The sequence below is a fragment of the Bubalus bubalis genome, chromosome X (assembly GCF_019923935.1).
Source record: "Bubalus bubalis isolate 160015118507 breed Murrah chromosome X, NDDB_SH_1, whole genome shotgun sequence".
NCBI classification, from domain to species: Eukaryota; Metazoa; Chordata; class Mammalia; order Artiodactyla; family Bovidae; genus Bubalus; species Bubalus bubalis.
Window position 1 is genome coordinate 23394433 of NC_059181.1, and position 18606 is coordinate 23413038.

The 18606-nt window shown below is 37.2% G+C and overlaps 1 protein-coding gene and 1 non-coding gene across 10 annotated transcripts in view; both read left to right on the forward strand.

Moving 5' to 3' along the window:
• Nucleotides 1-18606, forward strand: part of POLA1 (DNA polymerase alpha 1, catalytic subunit) — a 300112-nt gene that overhangs the window by 43648 nt on the left and 237858 nt on the right. For all 9 annotated transcript variants that reach the window (XM_025276507.3, XM_044937315.2, XM_025276508.3 and 6 more), the window contains exons 23-26: nt 574-673; nt 1921-2045; nt 6671-6820; nt 7224-7346. In XM_025276507.3, the coding sequence (XP_025132292.1) occupies nt 574-673; nt 1921-2045; nt 6671-6820; nt 7224-7346 (498 nt within the window). The remainder of the gene's footprint in view (nt 1-573; nt 674-1920; nt 2046-6670; nt 6821-7223; nt 7347-18606) is intronic.
• LOC112582411 lies at nt 1259-1388 on the forward strand. Its single transcript, XR_003106949.1, has one exon. It is a non-coding gene; the product is annotated as a small Cajal body-specific RNA 24 (non-coding RNA).

Below are 18606 nucleotides of genomic sequence, written 5' to 3' on the forward strand. Positions count from 1 at the left end.
TCAGGTTCTTTTGTTGTGCTTGTTTTACATACATTATTAAAATTAGTGAAGTATTAACTTAGAGGAGTTTGACTTCTGCTGAGTATTAAATGTTTTTTAATTAAACTACTTGGAAAAGAATTTTTAGCATATGGACATACTTATTTTAAGGTGTCCATATTAATAATGAGAATAATGGTAATATCTAAAAATATTTTGTATTTTTATATCATGAATGTTAGAGTAATGAATATAAGAGAACTCTTAGAATCTCAAATTTTACGTGACATGAGTAGTTGAATTTTTAGTATCCATTGATTTAAAAATGTGAAGTCGTATTATTCAGAAATATTTTAAAGTGGAATTTGCATATTTATCGACTTAGATACAATGTTTGTTTTGGTAAGTACCATGCTTGGCATTCATTTGGATTCATGAACATGTTAAAGTAACTGTCTTTCCCCAGAGGACCATTAACTGAAAGTAAAATATCTGTTAGAACTGTGTACTGCAGTTAGAAAGGGGGAAGTCATAAACCTTCTAAATTGGTTCGTGAGTTGCTGGCTGGTGAAGTTATCTTCCATTTGATATTAGGGAGATGAAGATGAAGACATTGATGGAGACACCAATAAATACAAAAAAGGACGTAAGAAAGCAGCTTATTCTGGAGGCTTGGTCTTGGACCCCAAAGTTGGTAAGGCTGGGCAGCAGATGGCTCTGTCCCTGATGTGAAGGGACTTCTTAATGCAGAGTCAGCTTGAGAAACTAAAAGACCTGAGTTGTGTTTTGTATGTTAGTGAATAGGTTTCATAATGACCTTATTTATTTTCTTACGTTCATGTGAAAATCTTGTTTGCCAGTCTTTTAACATGGGATTAATGTGAATCTTTTTTTTTTTTTTTTGCTGTATTCCAAGAAAGTTTTATTTATGGACATTGAAATTTAAATTTTGTGTCATTTTCACATATCATTGAAATAGTCTTTGTACATTTTTTTCCCAACCATTTAAAGATGTAAAAACTCTTCTTAGCTCATGAGTGCTACAAAAAGAGATAGGCTGAATTTGATCTTTGCCAACCTCACGTCCAATATATAGCTATTTGTCAGGACTTCCCTGGCGGTCCAGTGGTTGAGAATCTGCCCTCCAAGGCAGGGGACACGGTTTCCATCCCTGGTCCGGCAATAAGAAAAATACCACACTGGGATTTAAGGAATAATAGTACCAGACACACAGTAAGCTATCGGTATATGCTTGCTGTTGTTGTTATTGTCTTAACTGTGGACATTTACTTCTATTCAGTTTCTTCTGAAGGTGAAGATAACTCTTTGTAAATGTCCTAGAGAAATACAGTAGCTTTCTGTTCACCCTTTGCTAGTAAAAAGGGTGGATCGTTCCACTACTGACATTTATGTATACATCTTGTCTGATCTTAGCATTTTGTATACAGGTAAATAGGCTACCTGTTTTATTCTTTGAAGGTGTGATTGTAAAAAAAAAAAGGTATAACCACTCGCTGGTAGAGATCACTAAATATTTGAGGAGTGGGGGGGAGGATAGGTGGAAAGGAATGCGTTCTTGAAGGAGAATTTAGCAGAATTTTTTTTTTTTTGGAAATGTACATGGCACCTGTGTAAAGTAATTGATAGGATATAGTAAATGAAAAAAAAATAAAGTAATTGATATGAGGGGGAGTATTTGCCCATAATAATAAAGTATTTTGGGGGGACTGCTGAGGTTTCCATGCCAGACAGGATCTCTTCTTTCTTTATCTTTGGTTACCTGATTTTTCACTCTGATATATATTTACAGGGTGATAGTCAACTCCTTTTTTCCCTTTGTCTGCCTCACAGCTCTGAATAGTATAAGGAGTCATAGTATAGTACTTCTAATACTGTGTTATGCCAAAGACTTTTTGTAACATGGGCCTTTTTTCCTTGCAGGTTTTTATGATAAGTTCATTTTGCTTCTGGACTTCAACAGTTTGTATCCTTCCATCATTCAGGAATTCAACATTTGTTTTACAACAGTGCAAAGAGTTGCTTCAGAGGCACAGAAAGTTGTAGAGGTTTGTATTCAACTGGGAACTCTTGAAATTGAGATTAAAAATAGTGCTTAAAGGGGGAAGATAAGCAAAGGGCTTGGTGTTCTAGTTTTTCCTTCTGAAAGGTAATGACATTCTAGCTTTTCCTTCTAAAAGGTAACATATCCTTTCTTCGTGGTCAGAATGGGGCAGTGTTGGGTAGGAGGAGACTCAGACTGGTTCTGTGTCTTTTATCTAATAGCTTTATTGAGATGTAACTCACAGACTCTGTAATTTACCTATTAAAGTGTGCAATTTAATGGCTTTTAGTTTATTCCCAGAGTTTGCTAACTGCACTATAATCACTTTTAGAACATTTTCATTTTTCCCCAAAGATACTCTCTTCCTTTTAGCCCTTAGCTCCCTCAGTCCCTTCTAGATCTAGGCAACCACTAATCTTTCCACCGCTATAGATTTGTGTATTTTTGTATATTTCCTGTAAATGGAATCATATGTGACCTTTTGTGTCTGGCTTAATTCACTTAGCATACTGTTCTCAAGATTCATTTGTGTTGTAGTATGTATTAGTCCTTCATTCCTTTTTATTGCTGAATATTCCATTGTAGCGATACATGTCACATTTTGTTTGTTTTAGAATCTCTTGTCAATTTATGCAAAAATACCTGCTGGGATTTTGATGGGGATTGTATTGAATCTGTAGATCCCTTTGGGGAATATTGCCATCTTTAAGTCTTCCAATCCATGAAAATCTAGTCTTTCCATTTATTTAGGTCCTTAATGTCTTTCAAAGATGTTTTCTAGTTTTAAGTGTACAAGTCTTTCACTTTTATTAAATTTATTACTAAATATTTCTTTCTTTTTGGTGCAGTTATAAATGGAATGTTTTCTTAATTTCATTTTTGGTTTGTCCATTGCTAGTGTAGAGAAATAGAACTGAGTTTTGTATATTGATCTTGTTGCAACTTTGCTGAGCTCATTTATTAGTTGTTGTAATAATAGTTTGTGGATTCCTTAGGATTTTCTATAGACAGTATCATGTTGTCTGTGAATAGAGAAAGTTTGATTTCTTCCTTTTCAATTTGGATGCCTTATATTTCCTTTTCTTGATTAACTGCCCTGGCTAGAACCTTCAGTACAGTTGAATAGAAGTGGCAAGAGCAGACACCCTTTTCTTGTTCCTGATATTAGGGGAAAACATCTAGTCTTTCACTATTAAATATTATGTTACTTGAGAGTTTCCCACAGCTGGCCTTTATCAGTATGAGGAAGTTCCATTCTAGCACTAGTTTTTTGAGTTGTTTTTTTTTTTAAATCATGAAATAGTGTTGGGTTTTCTTAACTACCTTTTCTGCATCTATTAAGATGATCAGTATATGGTTTTTGTTCTTTATTCTTTTAATATAGTATGCTATATCGATTGTTGAACCAACTTTTGTTCCTGAGATAAATCCCCCTTGGTGTATAATCCTTTTTGTATATGGCTAGATTCGATGTGCTAGTATTTGTTGAGTTTTTTTCTGTATTCATAAAGGCCGTTGGTGTATAGTTGTATATGTCTTTGTCTGGTTTTGGTATTAGGGCAATGTTGGCCTCATAGAATGGTTGGGAAGAGTTCCCTTCTCTTCGGTTTTTGGGGAGAGTTCATGTAAGATTTGTTTTAATATTTTAATTTTTGCCAGTGAAGTTATCTGGTCTTAGACTTCTTTTTTAAATTTCTAACTCAGTCTCTTGTGACAGGTCTGTTCAGATTTTCTATTTCTCTTTTGGTCACTTTGGGTAGTTTCTGCCTTTTCTAGGAATTTGTCCATTTTGTATAGGTTATCTGATTTGTTGGCATAAAATTGTTCATATTATTCCCTTTTAATCACTGTAATTCTTTAAGGTCAGTAGTGATGATGGTCCCCTCCTTTTATTCCTGATTTTAGTGATTTGAGTCATCTTTTTTTCTGAAGAAAAAGGTATTTTTACTGAAGAAAAAGCTTCAGTATAGCTAGAAGTTTATCAATTTTGTTAATCTTTTCAAACAAGCAACCTTGGTTTCCTTGAGTTTTTCTCTATTGCTTTTTTGTTCTGTTTCTGTGCTAGTCTTTATTACCTCCTTTTTTCTGGTTTCTTTGATTTACTTTGCCCTTTTTCTAGTTTCTTATGATAGAAGGTGATGTTATTGATTTGAGATCGTCTCTTTTAATTTAGACATTTGCAACTGTAAATTTCTCGATAAGTAGTGCTTTAGCTTCATCCCTTAAGTTGTGGTATGTTTCACTTGGCTTTTTATAGTCAATCCCCTCTTCCATCAGTCAGTAATTGATCTGACTTATATCACCATAGCTTAATTTTGCCTGTTCGAAAATTTCAGATTAATGGAGTGATACAGTATGCACTCTTTTGTATCTGGCTTTTTTTGTTCAGTGTAATTTTTTTGAGATTCCTCTGTGTTGTTGCATTATTGCTATTCTTTCCTTTTTACTGTTAAGATGTATTTCATACTTATCTGTTCCCCTGAGATCAGCATGTGGATTATTTTCAGTTTGGGCTGTTATTAATAAAGCTTCCGTGAACATTCTTCTACAGTTCTTTTTGTGGATATGTGCTTTCATTTTGGGGGATACCTAAGGAGTGAATTTGCTGGGTTGCATTGGACAGTGTATGTTTTACTTGAAAGGAAACTGTTAGATTGTTTTCCTAAGTCATTGTACCATTTTATACTCCTACCAGTCACGTATGTGAATTGTTCCCCTATTTCTGTAACACTTGTTATTTTCAGGCTTTAATTTTGGCCATGAAAGCATTTATTACCGATTCTATTCATTAAACATCCTTTTCGAAAGGATCCTTTTGAATTCTATCACATGAATTTTAATCTAACTAGTCATATATAGTCAACAGTTGTATGTACGGCTTAATAACTTAATGTGTGGTTCTTCATATATAAAACTTATATACAATTGACTGTCAGTAGGGAATTTGATTAGATTTGGTTCTCCAGCAGTAAAAGATGTAAATTGACATTATCTCTGTATGTTGTTTTTCTCTGCTTCTTTGTGCAAAGGGCAGAAGATGTCTATTTGCTCTCTAACTCCTGAATTTACAAGTCTTTTGGTTCCAGCTTGGGGGCTGTTTTTCAGTCCTAATTCCATATTCCTGGAAGAGAGAATCTTAGAGGCTTGCCTAGGTTGGTGAACACACCTGTCCATCATCTGTGGCCGCAGGAGCGTGTTCACACAGTACAAATGTGTCTGCTGAGGATAGGCTTTTCTATGAGACTGGAGGATAATTTTACAGGGTAGGTATTGAGTAGACATCCCCAAGAGGTAGTGACTACGTTTGGTTAATAAAATTCTTTGGATTGTGTCCTGTCTGTGTCAGTATTAGGATAGTTATCATTATACAGCTCCTCCTTTCCCTCCTACCACCATTTTGTTATTTGAGCTTTCCAGTTTAGATTCTGGATATGAAATTACACTTCAGAGTTGAAAGAAGTCATCTAAGAAATACTATACATGTAGCAGTTTATGGGTTCTGTATCATTTTCCTGGGCAGTACTGCATTTGGTCTTCAGAACAGCTAGTGCCACACAGCTTGTGCTGGGAGAGCCAGGCATGGATTGTAACTTGCCTGACTTCAGATTCTTTCAGTTTACTTTCTATTGGACCTCCTTGGTTGCTGTAAATAAACGAGTTGTGTACCAAGATCTCTAATAGGTTTGCTATCATCATCTGCTCTATTGGAAAACTATAGGTCCCTGTTACTATTGTGAGATTGTTCATTTGCAGTTATTGATCTTTATAAAATCAGATACTTTGTAAAAATTGGGTTATCAAATAGCATTGACTTGACATACTTTAAGCCAAGAGGTTTATTTTTAATTTTGAACCTTTGAAAGGGCAAATGTGCCTGGTTTTTCTTTGTATCCTGTTAATATTCAGTAGAATTAATGGAGCCTTGAGAAAAATGGTCTAATGCTTCCCCTGCCTTCTGTAAATTTTAATGTAAGACTGCTGGTTGCTTTCTTAAAATGTTGCTATTGTACCAACTGCAAAGCAATTGATAGATAAAAGGTACCGCATAAATACTAAGGAGTATATGTGTGTTAATTTTTAGAAATGTCGTGGCCTATTTAAATATGGGCCCTAGATTCCTAAAAGAGATTTGCTGATTTAGTATTTAGGTTTTTATTTTTCAGTCTAAAACACTTAAAGTAATTGCTGTGATTCCCCATAGTTTAACAGAGTTTTGTAGCATTTTGTTTGGTAGTGCACAGGTCTTAAAAATAGTAATTTAACTGCGTTTTTTTTAAAGCAGTCTCTCTTAATGTTTTTATTTTAAAAACAATATCCCCAAACATGTTGCTCCCCAATCTTGTTGAAGGGGGAAAAGGAGCATGTGTAAAAAAATTCATGCTTTTAAATGATGCCTACATTTTGTCAAGAACTAGATCGGGAAGGTACTGGGAATGATAGGCTGAGAGAACTGACTGAAAAGAGAGCAGCATTGACCTGCTTTTCAGCCCTCTCAGCATTGTTGACCTTTATACTTAGACAAGAAAGTAGCTTTACAAGATGTGGGGTTAAGTTCCCACAAGGTATGATTTTGGGAATTCATTTCACAAAAGTTTGATTTATCTGAAGTTTTTGTCTTGTGTTCATCAGGATGGAGAGCAAGAGCAGATCCCCGAGCTGCCAGATCCAAGCTTGGAAATGGGCATTTTGCCCAGAGAGATCCGAAAACTGGTAGAGCGGAGAAGACAAGTAAAACAGCTAATGAAACAGCACGATTTAAATCCAGACCTTCATCTTCAGGTATATCTTTCCACTCAGCAACCTCTGAGTGATAGTCTCACCTTTGAAAATTTGATTATCTAGGAGTGATTTAAACAGGATACTGTGGACAAATGCATGTGCTTACTTTAAGTTGGTGGATAGGAAACCATTCAGAAACATCTGATGCCTCAAAGTACAAGGCACCTCTGTCTGCAAAGATGTATCTGAGCAAGTGCCTTCTGACCTGAGAGTTTTGGAATCTGTTTACTTGCTTCTAGGAGGTCAGGGAATCGTGGCTTTGGGAGGATGGGTTGACTGTGTTCAGAGTTCTTTTCTCCAAGGACACTGAGGGTTTCTTATTGGTGAGTTAGAAAACATCTAATGTAATGCTTGTGCATCTGCAAATATTGTTGTCTGTCTTTTGTCCTTGTGTGGCCTGCAGTATGACATTCGACAGAAGGCTTTGAAGCTCACGGCAAACAGTATGTACGGCTGCCTGGGATTCTCCTACAGCAGATTTTACGCCAAACCCCTGGCTGCTTTGGTGACATACAAAGGAAGGGAGGTAAATGGTATAACATTGCCATATCTAAAATGAAAGTATTTTAAATTATACATATTACGGAGTGGGAGAGCCAAAAAGTTTGCTTCCTAGTAATACAGCTTCAAATATCCCTTTCTTAGGACAAATTTGAGCGAGATATGCTTTTAAGTAAGGATTCATTCATTAATCCATTTTTTGTGTATGTGTAATTATTGAGCATCCACTGTATGCCAGGGATTGTTCGAGGTACCAGGGATAGAGTGTTGAGCAAGACATAAAAAGTCCCCTTGTTGTGAGGCTCGTATCTACCTAGGGCAAGGGGTATAGAAAGGGCTTGGGGTGGAGAAAAGGTCATTTGGGAAATCAGACTTTAAATACGTGAATAAGCAAATATAAAAAATAAGACAATATGATAGAAGTAATGCTATGCAGATAATTAAAACAGAGTGGTAGGTTGAACACTGTTAAGGTGGCTGGCTGGCTTAGCTTGGTCAAGGAAGTGTTCTTTATGAGGTAGCATGAATGAAGCCTATGATGTAAGGAAGCTAGTTTTATTGTGGATATATTAGGTTGGAGTGTGAGGGAAAGGAAGAAGTCAAGGAGGATGCCTCCATTTTTGTCTTTTAGCTGGTTAGCTAGCAAAACCATTTATTAAGAAGGGGAAATCTGGGAGAGAAGTTCTGTCTTGGATATGTTACCTTTGAGAGTTGTTATAGATCTGTAGGCATTTTAAGTAGGCAGCTGGATGTACAAATTCCTAATTGCATGAACATCATCAGAACTGGAATTATAGATTTAGAGTAACTGGTTTTAGAAAGATGGGCTACATACCAAACAGATTGGAGGTGCTATCCCTCTGTAAACACTAAAAGCTTCATCTGCTTTAGGACCATGTGCATGGATTTTCCTTAGTTTGTAAGAGAATAGTTATATTAGATATTAAATTCCATTTAGCTCTAGTAAAATACTGATTTCTGTCAGTGGATTTAAGACTACTTGGTCTTAAGGAGGTAGTGGTTATAGGCAGAATACTCATGCTGGGGACCTGGAGTCAGAATCCTCTATAGCGTAGAGGTCAGCTCATTACAGCTTATGGGCCCAATCCAGCCTGCCATCTGTTTTTATAAATAAAGTTTTATTGGCACACTGTCACACTCATTCATTGAAATATTGTCTGTAGGTACGTTTGCAGTACAGTGGAAGAGTTGAGTAGTCAAGATGGAAATTTGAATGACCTGCAAAGCCTAAAATATTTATATCTGGCTCTTAAAAAAAAAAAAGCTGACCCCTGTTCAGAATCTAGATACAGTTCAGTTCAGTTCAGTTCAGTCGCTCAGTCATGTCCGATTCTCTGTGACCCCACGGACTGCAGCCTCCCTGTCAATCACCAACTCCCGGAGTGCACTCAAACTCATGTCCATTGAGTCAGTGATGCCATCCAGCCATCTCATCCTCTGTCGTCCCCTTCTCCTCCTGCCCTCAATCTTTCCCAGCATCAGGGTTTTTTTAAATGAGTCAGCTCTTTGCATCAGGTGGCTAAAGTATTGCAGTTTCAGTTTCAACATCAGTCCTTCCAATGAACACCCAGGACTGATGTCCTTTAGGATGGACTGGTTGGATCTCCTTGCAGTCCAAGGGACTCTCAAGAGTCTTCTCCAACACCACAGTTCAAAAGCATCAATTCTTTGGCACTCAGTTTTCTTTATAGTCCAACTCTCACATCCATGCATGACTACTGGAAAAACCATAGCCTTGACTAGACAGACCTTTGTTGGCAAAGTAATGTCTCTGCTTTTCAATATGCTATCTAGGTTGGTCATAACTTTCCTTCCAAGGAGTAAGCGTCTTTTTTTTGTCATTATTATGCCATGTTATTCTCTTTTATAAATATAAATTTATTTATTTTAATTGGAGGCTAATTAATCTCATGGCTGCATTCACCATCTGCAGTGATTTTGGAGCCCCCCAAAAATAAAGTCAGCCACTGTTTCCACTGTTTCCCCATCTATTTGCCATGAAGTGATGGGACCGGATGCCATGATCTTAGTTTTCTGAATGTTGAACTTTAAGCCAACTTTTTCACTCTCCTCTTTCACTTTCATCAAGATGGTCTTTAGTTTTTCTTCACTTTCTTCCATAAGGGTGGTGTCATCTGCATATCTGAGGTTATTGATATTTCTCCCGGCAATTTTGATTCCAGCTTGTGCTTCTTCCAGCCCAGCACTTCTCATGATGTACTCTGCATAGAAGTTAAATAAGCAGGGTGACAATATACAGCCTTGACATACTCCTTTTCCTATTTGGAACCAGTCTGTTGTTCCATGTCTAGTTCTAACTGTTGCTTCCTGACGTGCATAGAGGTTTCTCAGGAGGCAGGTCAGGTGGTCTGGTATTCCCATCTCCTTCAGAATTTTCCAGTTTATTGTGATCCACACAGTCAAAGGCTTTGGCATAGTCAATAAAGGAGAAATAGATGCTTTTCTGAAACTCTCTTGCTTTTTCGATGATCCAGCACAGCAGCGCGTGTTGGCAGTTTGATCTCTGGTTCCTCTGCCTTTTCTAAAACCAGCTTGAACATCTGGAAGTTCACTGTTCACGTTTTGCTGAAGCCTGGCTTGGAGAATTTTGAGCATTACTTTACTAGCATGTGAGATGAGTGCAATTGTGCGGTAGTTTGGGTATTCTTTGGCATTGCCTTTCTTTGGGATTGGGATGAAAACTGACCTTTTCTAGTCCTGTGGCCACTGCTGAGTTTTCCAAATTTGCTGACATATTGAGTGCAGCACTTTCCCAGCATCATCTTTTAGGATTTGAAATAACTCAACTGAAATGGCAACCCACTCCAGTACTCTTGCCTGGAAAATCCCATGGATGGAGGAGCCTGGTAGGCTGCAGTCCATGGGGTCGCTAAGAGTTGGACACGACTGAGCAACTTCACTTTCACTTTTCACTTTCCTGCATTGGAGAAGGAAATGGCAACCCACTCCAGTGTTCTTGCCTGGAGAATCCCAGGGACGGGGTAGCCTGTTGGGCTCCTGTCTATGGGGTCGCACAGAGTCGGACACGACTGAAGTGACTTAGCAGCAACTGAAATAGCTCAATTCCATCACGTCCAGTAGCTTTGTTAGTAGTCATACTTCCTAAGGCCCACTTGACTTCACATTCCAGGATGTCTGGCTGTAGGTGAGTGTGAGTGATCACACCATCGTGATTATCTGGGTTGTGAAGAATCTAGACTAGACGTATGTAATAGCACTTTGAGATGATGAAAACGTTCTCCATGTGCAGTATTGAGTGTAGTAGCTGCTGGCCCCAAGTGCGTAGTGAGTGCTTGATAGCTGGCTACTGTCAGCCAGCTGAGGAAGTAGAGTTTGAATTTTACATAATTATAATTAAAATTAACCTCAAATATCCCTATATGGCTAGTGAACTGCTGTATTGGATGGTGTAGATCTCACTGGCATGAAATGAACAGGACGTTGAGAGCTGCTCTTCTGTTGGGAGCCCAATCTCAAAGACTCTTGAGGGAACAGTAAGGGAGGGCAAGACATGTATTGGACACCAGCATAATGTGAGACAGTTTCAGATGCATTCTTCAGTATGACCCCATAAGAATCAATTGATAGAGGTAATTGCGTTCCCATTTTGCTGATAAGAAAGCTAATAAACTCAGAGGTGAAGTGTAACAAGTGACTTATTTGAATGGGAATCCAGATCTTCCTGACTTGAAAGCTCTTGCTGCATGAAGGTTGTGTGCTTGCTCCATCTCAGGATGGCTTTCCTGACTGCTGCTTTGTATTCTACCTCTTACTCCTAGAAGAACGCCTTTTTCAATACTCATCTCAAGACACAAGCCTTTTTTCCTTGAGAAGATATAGGTGTTTTAGGGGCTTATTGAAATGAAGGAAGTATGTCTTCATTTTCTTAGGCTAAGTTTACTTTAAAATTATTTAAATTTTATTTCTGTGTATGTATCCAGTGGCTTCTGATAGAATACCATCTTATTTTTGTATTAGGAAATGTACTCACTATGCCCCAACTGGGTGATAATACATGGGTTGACTATTGAGATTGGATCAAGGTTACTCTTAAGTTTCTCACGAGAGGCAATAGTTGACAATTTACTCCCTTGGAGAGTGCCTCTTGCTGTTGGGAAATCCCTGTTGTTACATTTTCTGCATTGGCTCAGAAATCCACAAGCTTAAAAGGGCACTGTTGATAATGATAAGCCCCAAATTTGTCCAATGATCTCCCCCACTTCCCTAATCCATTGTACTTTAAGGGCAGTATTTTTGTTTAGCTCAATTTTTAATAGGGAATTGAAACTCAATTTTTATTTTTCTGTTATATAAAATGGAAGAGTAACAAATCTTACTAAGTATTTTGTTTAAAAAAACCCCTACTCTCCCCACTAAAAAAAGAATTTTAGATAAATCTAGAAATAATCATGTGTGGTTTAAATTCTTGGTTTCTGCTTTCCCCTTGTCTCTTTCCCCTTTGCTTCTTCCCACAAGTAAAATATACAGCAGCTGTGGGAAATGGGCCTTTAAAGTAATGTGAGGTTAATGAGAAACAATAATTACACAGTTGCTTCCTGGAAATCTTATTTGAGAAGATTCAAAGCCACGTACAGAAATTATTTCCTATAATAAAATTGATTGTAATGTATTGGTGATAATTATTAGCACTGGCGGATGGAAGTATTTTATGTGATAATCTGTCTGTAGGTTTACCGTTATTTTCCATATGTTAGGTCTTTGTGAATTCAAGAATCTTTTGAAGATTGAAGATGTAGGAGGAATGAAGTGTAAAAAGAGAGTTTGTTGAATTTTGAAATATTTCTGTGACTTATCAAACTTGTTTTTGTACCAAGAGTAGACCAAATAATATAGTAACCTGAAATATAGTAATATAGTATAACCTGAAAATCCTAGAAGTTGATTGCTTTTAAAATCCTTGTAGGATAAATTAGATTAAGGTTCAAGTAGAAATTAATGAGAAGGAAACCTGGTAGTATGTCACCAGAAAAGACTGTAACATTTCGCGTTTGAATATGGATTAATACACAATCTGGGGAGGCCTTAAGCCCCCCTCCCCCATTTTATTTTTAAGTCTATTTTGTGTGTGCTCAGTTTGTTGGAATCATGCAGGTTTGGCTCTGGTGACCTAATAATTTCTGTAATCAAATGTATTATGGCTGCTAGAGTACTCAGAGTAATTACTAATTGTACTTTTAAAAACAGGTTTATAATAAAAATGCTAATAGTTATGTCAAATGGACATCAATATTGTCTTTTCCCAGGTGTGATCTTTCACACTTAAACTCTTCTATGATTTTTAATTGCTCGGCGGTAGAGGAATTAGTTAATGGTTAAGGAATTGTATGAGGGACCTCATAGTGTGCAGGTTATTTAAAAATAATGAATTCAGTATTTCCAGAGAAGTAATATGGAAAGCTAGTTGATAGATATTCAGAAGTGACTCTACATAAATACCATCTATATTTGTGTTTGTTCTCAGTGTATTTGCAGAGACATAAAAAAGATACTGGGTAAGTTGATAGCACTAAGTGGATGTATATTTTAAACCACAGAGAAAACAAGACTAGGTAAAGTGACTGGTGTGGTAATTGAAGTGGTTGTTCACTAGATGGCGATAGACACCCTGAGATCATTAATCAATTAAGGCTTTATACTGTGAACAATAATGAAGGCCATTTAGTGACACAAATCTGTCCAGATTTTTCACTTTTATTAATTTGGAATTATTAAAGGACCAAAGGATTGTAATAGTCTACTTAGTGTTTAAAATAATGATGGTCTTTGAATAATAAGTTTTGTTGATTGGATCAATCATGTAATGTATCATAGCAAGCTAATTCTTCTATCAAAGAGCAAAATTCACACTTCTGGCCATGGGGTTACAATACATAACTCCTTTGGTCACAGTATTAGGCTAATCCAAAGAGAACTGAAATGATTTTGATGTGTAATTTTGCCTCTTTGAATTTGTTGGCATTTTTTTGAGGGATTTTTAACTTACTCTGTACTTATAAACATACTCATTGCATAATTCTTAGTGTAATGGTAATATTTGTCTTTATGGAATAATTAGTACTTATTGACATTGGTATTGTTTTATTTCTGCACTCTGTTATTTCTGTGCCCTTGAGAAAATGATTTTTGGTCTGGATTTCTGATTGCGTTTTAAAGTGAACGTGTGCTCTAATGTTTGGGTATAGAGCCCATGCGTTTTCATTTTCTCACCCAGTAGGCTAAAATGAGTCTTTGCCAGCCTGCTTGCCAACCAGTTGTAGACTGCCTAGCTTTTAGTTGCGTTTGGAGCTGAAATTTGGGCATTTGAAAAATGTGTCCAAATCATTACAGGAAAACACTACAGTCTGGGCAAGCCTTCCTGGGAGTCTCTTGGCCACAAGCTAGTAGTGCCTGTCAAGAGCCCTTCAAAAGGGCCCTGGGATGGAGGGCTGGCTGTAGCCTTCGTTGATGTCAGTGGCAAAACAGAATGAGTTAATAGGCAGAATCTTACAATTAAGTGCTGAAGAGACTTTCTGATTTATCTGCAAATAAGCAAAAGTTTCACATTGTCAATGTCTTTTCTTTAAAAAGCCTAGTTTTAACAAATTAAATGCAATAAAATATTGTAGAGACAACTGAAGACCCTTTTCTCCATACCCTCTCTCATTTCTTTCTTTTTTTGAGGTACCTGCTCTCTCAGGTTAGTTGTGTCCTTTCTGCCCAGGGTTTTTTGCTTTCACAACAGATAATGTGTACCTATATATGTGGTGCCCTAGAAGTTTTTACCATTTATGTATCATGCTATACATGTGTTTTTGCAGTTTGCCAAAAACAGTAGGAGAAAGTACCTATTCTGTACACCAGTTTTTAAGCTGGTCCATGTTGATACAGTTTCAGACTTGGTTTATTCATGTTACTTATTGTGTAATATTTCAGTGAGTAAATATAGCACAGGATATTTTTAATTCTCCAGTTGTCCATGTTTTTAGGTTTAATTCTTTGCTACTGCAAATAGTGCTATAGTAGACAGTGCCACCTGTGCGAGAGTTTCTCCAGGGTATTACTAGGAGTGGAGTTTGCATGGCCACAAGCAGTATATGATATTTTATTAGTGGAAGCAGTCATTTAATTTATCATGGCACGCTAATTCTTTCAGAAAGTTAAATTCATCATATTTATGGCCATGGGGCTATGATACATGACTTCTTCAGTCACAGAATTAGAGGTTAATTTAAAAATTGTTGTTTAGTTGCTAAGTTGTGTCCAATTCTTTGCAGCAAAATGGACTGTAGCCCCCAGGCTCCTCTGTCAATGGGATTTTTCAGGCAAGAATACTGGAGTGGGTTGCCATTTCCTTCTCCAGGGCATCTTCCTCACCCAGGGGTTGAACCCCCATCTCCTACATTGGCAGGCAGATTCTTTACACTTGGCCACCAGGGAAGCCCAGTTTAAAAATAGTTGGGAATAATTTTGCTATTCAGTTTTACCTTTTTGAATTTGTTATTTTTCTGTTGAGGGGTCTTAAACTTCTTATGTACTTGTAAACATACTTATTGCGTAATTCTTAGTGATCCACATCTTTGCTACCACTAGTTATTATCAGAATTAAAATTTTTGCCAGTCTCATGAGTGTGAAGTGATAGCTCATTGTGATTTTAATTTACATTTCCTCAGTATTAAGGCGAGCATCCTTTCATGTGTTTTAACGCTTCAGTTTTCTTTTTTCAGTGTAATTTGCTTGTGCATGTATGTCTTGTTTCACTGAATTGTATGTCTCTAAGTATTCTTAGGTCAAAAGCTAATTCTTGTTTGGTTATTTTTGTTACAAATACCTTTTAGTCTGTGATTTGTTCTTTAACTGTATTTGTTGTCTTTTCTTGTGCAGAAGTTTTTAAAACTTATTGTCACATATTTGATTTTTCCCCCCTTGTACACTGTTTGTTTTGTCTTATGAGATCTTTCCCTCCTCCAATGACAGAGACATTCTGTCTTATTTTCTTCTAAAATTTGCAGACTTTGGCTTTTCTTATTTAGGTGTTAAATCCTTCATGGAATTATTTTTAGGGATCGTGTACAGAAGAGGTCTAACTGTATTTGTCTTCTTTGCTTCCTGTGGAGTTATTGAATCTGTTCTTCTATTCTGGGGATTGATAACCTATAAATCATGGGTTCACTCCTGTCTGCTGCCTATTTTGTGTAAAGAAAATTTTATTGGGCCACAGCTACACCTACTTGTTATGGCTGCAGCTGTGCTCTGTTAGAATGGCAGAGCTGATTAGTGCCCAGATAGACTGAATGATCTACAAAACCTAAAATATGTACTTTCTGGGCCTTTATAGAAAAAGTTTGTGGACCTCTGATTTATTAATAAAAGAGAGTCATGTGTAATGTTGAAAGTTTATTTGGGTTTTTCTATGAATGAATTTTTTTGCCAACTCAATAGAAAAGTCACTCTCATTTCTAACAGTAGCAGTCATAGTAGGTTAAAGTGGAGGAAAGTACACTACAAGTAGTAAGAAGGGAGGAAAATAATCTTTTGGACATCTATAAAACCTGGATTTTGAGGTTTCACTTGTTTATATTGTCATATGAGAACTTTTCATAGAAGCAAAGGGAATGTCTGTGACTCTTCTCAAGTTGTATGTGATATTTTGTGTGTCTGCATATGTGTGCTTTCAGGAGGAAAGGGTGCATAGCATTTATGAGAGTCTCACAGGACACTGTGATGTAGAAATACTAAAGAACTGCTGAGTCTTGTATTTCATTTCTTCCCTCTGCTCTAGGTTGAGAGGACACTTTAGTCTTAAAAATATATGTTTTTGTCACATGGCAGTATGAAGAATTTTCTTGCCAGACCAGACTGGTGGAAACTGCGTGGGTGGTAGGAGGGGAGAGTTCTAATTCTGTCTCCAGAATTTTAATAGCCACCATTAAGACTACGTTTAACTTCAGCTGACCTACTAACATTTTGAATTTTTTTAGTATAAGAAGTTAATTTCTCTTAAGGCTGAAAATGAAGGTTTAATATATTTTGGCAGAATATATTTAATATTAAGAAAAGTAATATCCCTTTTTCAGTGATCACATATCACTTACCACTTTGAAGTTGTTTACATTGTACAATTCTAAGCCGGAAAAACTTTTAATTCCCTTTTTATTGTTGTAATTCAGGGATGTTTGGGTTCTAAATTCTTTGCAGTTCTTCATACTGTTCTACCTTGTTAATTCACATCTACTAATTCAGAATGGGTGGTAATTCAGATGGAATGAGTTAAAACTCTTCATAGTACAAATTAATGGTAATTTTAGAACTAAGGTTCTTTTTATATACTTTTAACTTCTATAGAAACACCTGTTTTCAGTCAAGCAAGAGGCATCCTAACTGCAGATTATTTATAACTTTTACTAAAAAGTTGATGAACTTTTACTAAATAACATCTATTTTTGCTTGTCCATTTGTCTGTATCCTTTCTGAAACTGGTGAAAGTATTGTTGGTAAATATACAGCTAAGAAGAGGACATACCTTGGAAATACCCCCATGTAAGGCCAGTTCTGATTATGATAAATTAGACATTCAGTAATTTGAGAGAAGTACAGTGACAAAGAATTTCAAATATATAGAATAATTTGGAGACAAGTGGGTTACATTTAGGCCTGGTTTGCATTTATGTTTTTGGAAACACGTAACATTTCTTGCAAGTAGCTAAAACTTTAGACTTTTAAAAATAAATTGAGAAGAATCTTACCCTTCTCTTAATGGTTGGAACCTATCATCTCCAAGATGCCTGAACATGTGGCTTTGTGTGCTCTTGGGTTTTGACTGTTGAAAGGGTATGGGTTTAGGAAGACACAGGCGGTCGATGTTAGAGGCAGCTGGGAAGAGGGAACCAAAGTCAAGTCCTGCCTGTGAACTGGCCTGGGTCTTTGTCAAGAAGACCTCCCACTCCTCCCAACACAGTGTACCCTTGGGTGTCAGCAGCAGACAGGTGGTCCTGGGGCTGTGTGGACTGGCCTTTTCCCTCTTCAGAGTCTTCTCAGTTCTAACCTTAAAAGTGTCAGGATTTATTTCATTAAGGAAGGTGGAATTTCCTTATTCCCAATCAAAATTAGGGCCTTTTTTTTTTTAATTTTATTTTGGCTGTGCAGGAGCTTTTCTGTAGTTGCAATGAGCAGGAGCTTCTCGCTGGTTGCAGTGTCTGGGCTTCTCACTGTGGTGGCTTCTCTTGTTCAGAGTATGGGCTCTAGGGCATGCAGGCTTCAGTAGTTGCAGTGTATGGGCTCCGTAGTTGCAGCTCCCGGGCCCTAGAGCACAGGCTCAATAGTTGTGATGCACAGGCTTAGTTGCTAGTTTGCTGTGACCCTGGGTTCATGCTGACTTAGAAGTTTCTGCAGTTATAGATGGCTGGATGTGGAAGAGATGCATTTTTAATATAGGATCTTGATTTTTAAGCCTAATTTGATAAGAATGGCCTGGATACTCAGAACAAAAAAAAGAATTCTTTATACATTTTGAGCCACTTTGATTTGAGAAGACAGGGGTGGTATTTTTGCTTCGACATTTTGCCCATTTAATTCCTGAAACCACAGGGAGGTGGCTGAGGACGAGGAGATAAATATTACTATCAGACTAACCTTGTGTTTGCACCGCTGGTCTCTGCTCGAGCAGGTTGAGTCTCATTACTCTGACTTGAATCACAGAAACTGAGGCCTGGAAATCTTCCTTTCTTCCCCACCCTCTGCCACAATGAGTGACTTCCTGTTAACCCAAACTCATTCCTCTTTCTACTTGCGTGAACATTTTCTATAAACCTGTTTTGGTGTTTGTTTCTTTTTCATGAGCCGCGTGTTATTTGACAGGTGTTCTGCAGCTCCTTGCTTTGGCAGTGAACCAAGATGACAGAGCAGTAATGATTTTGAAAGTGCCATTCCCTCCTTGTTAAGACACAAAAAGAAAAGTGTGAAGTTATTAACCACTATTCACCAGTGGCATAGAAACTGGCGTAAGTTTAATTGTCTGGTTCCACAGTCAGCCTGCCTAGATAATTTCCTGGATAATGCTACTCCTAAGGAAAGGGGAAAATATCATATAACTTTGCTTTTTTTTTCCTCTCATATCCTTCCCCCCACCTCTTCCACAAATTGCAGATACAAATGGATTATAGAGAAAGGATTGTTGTTATTTTAGTCGCTGAGTTGTGGTCTGACTCTTTGTAACCCCATGGATTACAGATAGCCTGCCAAGCTT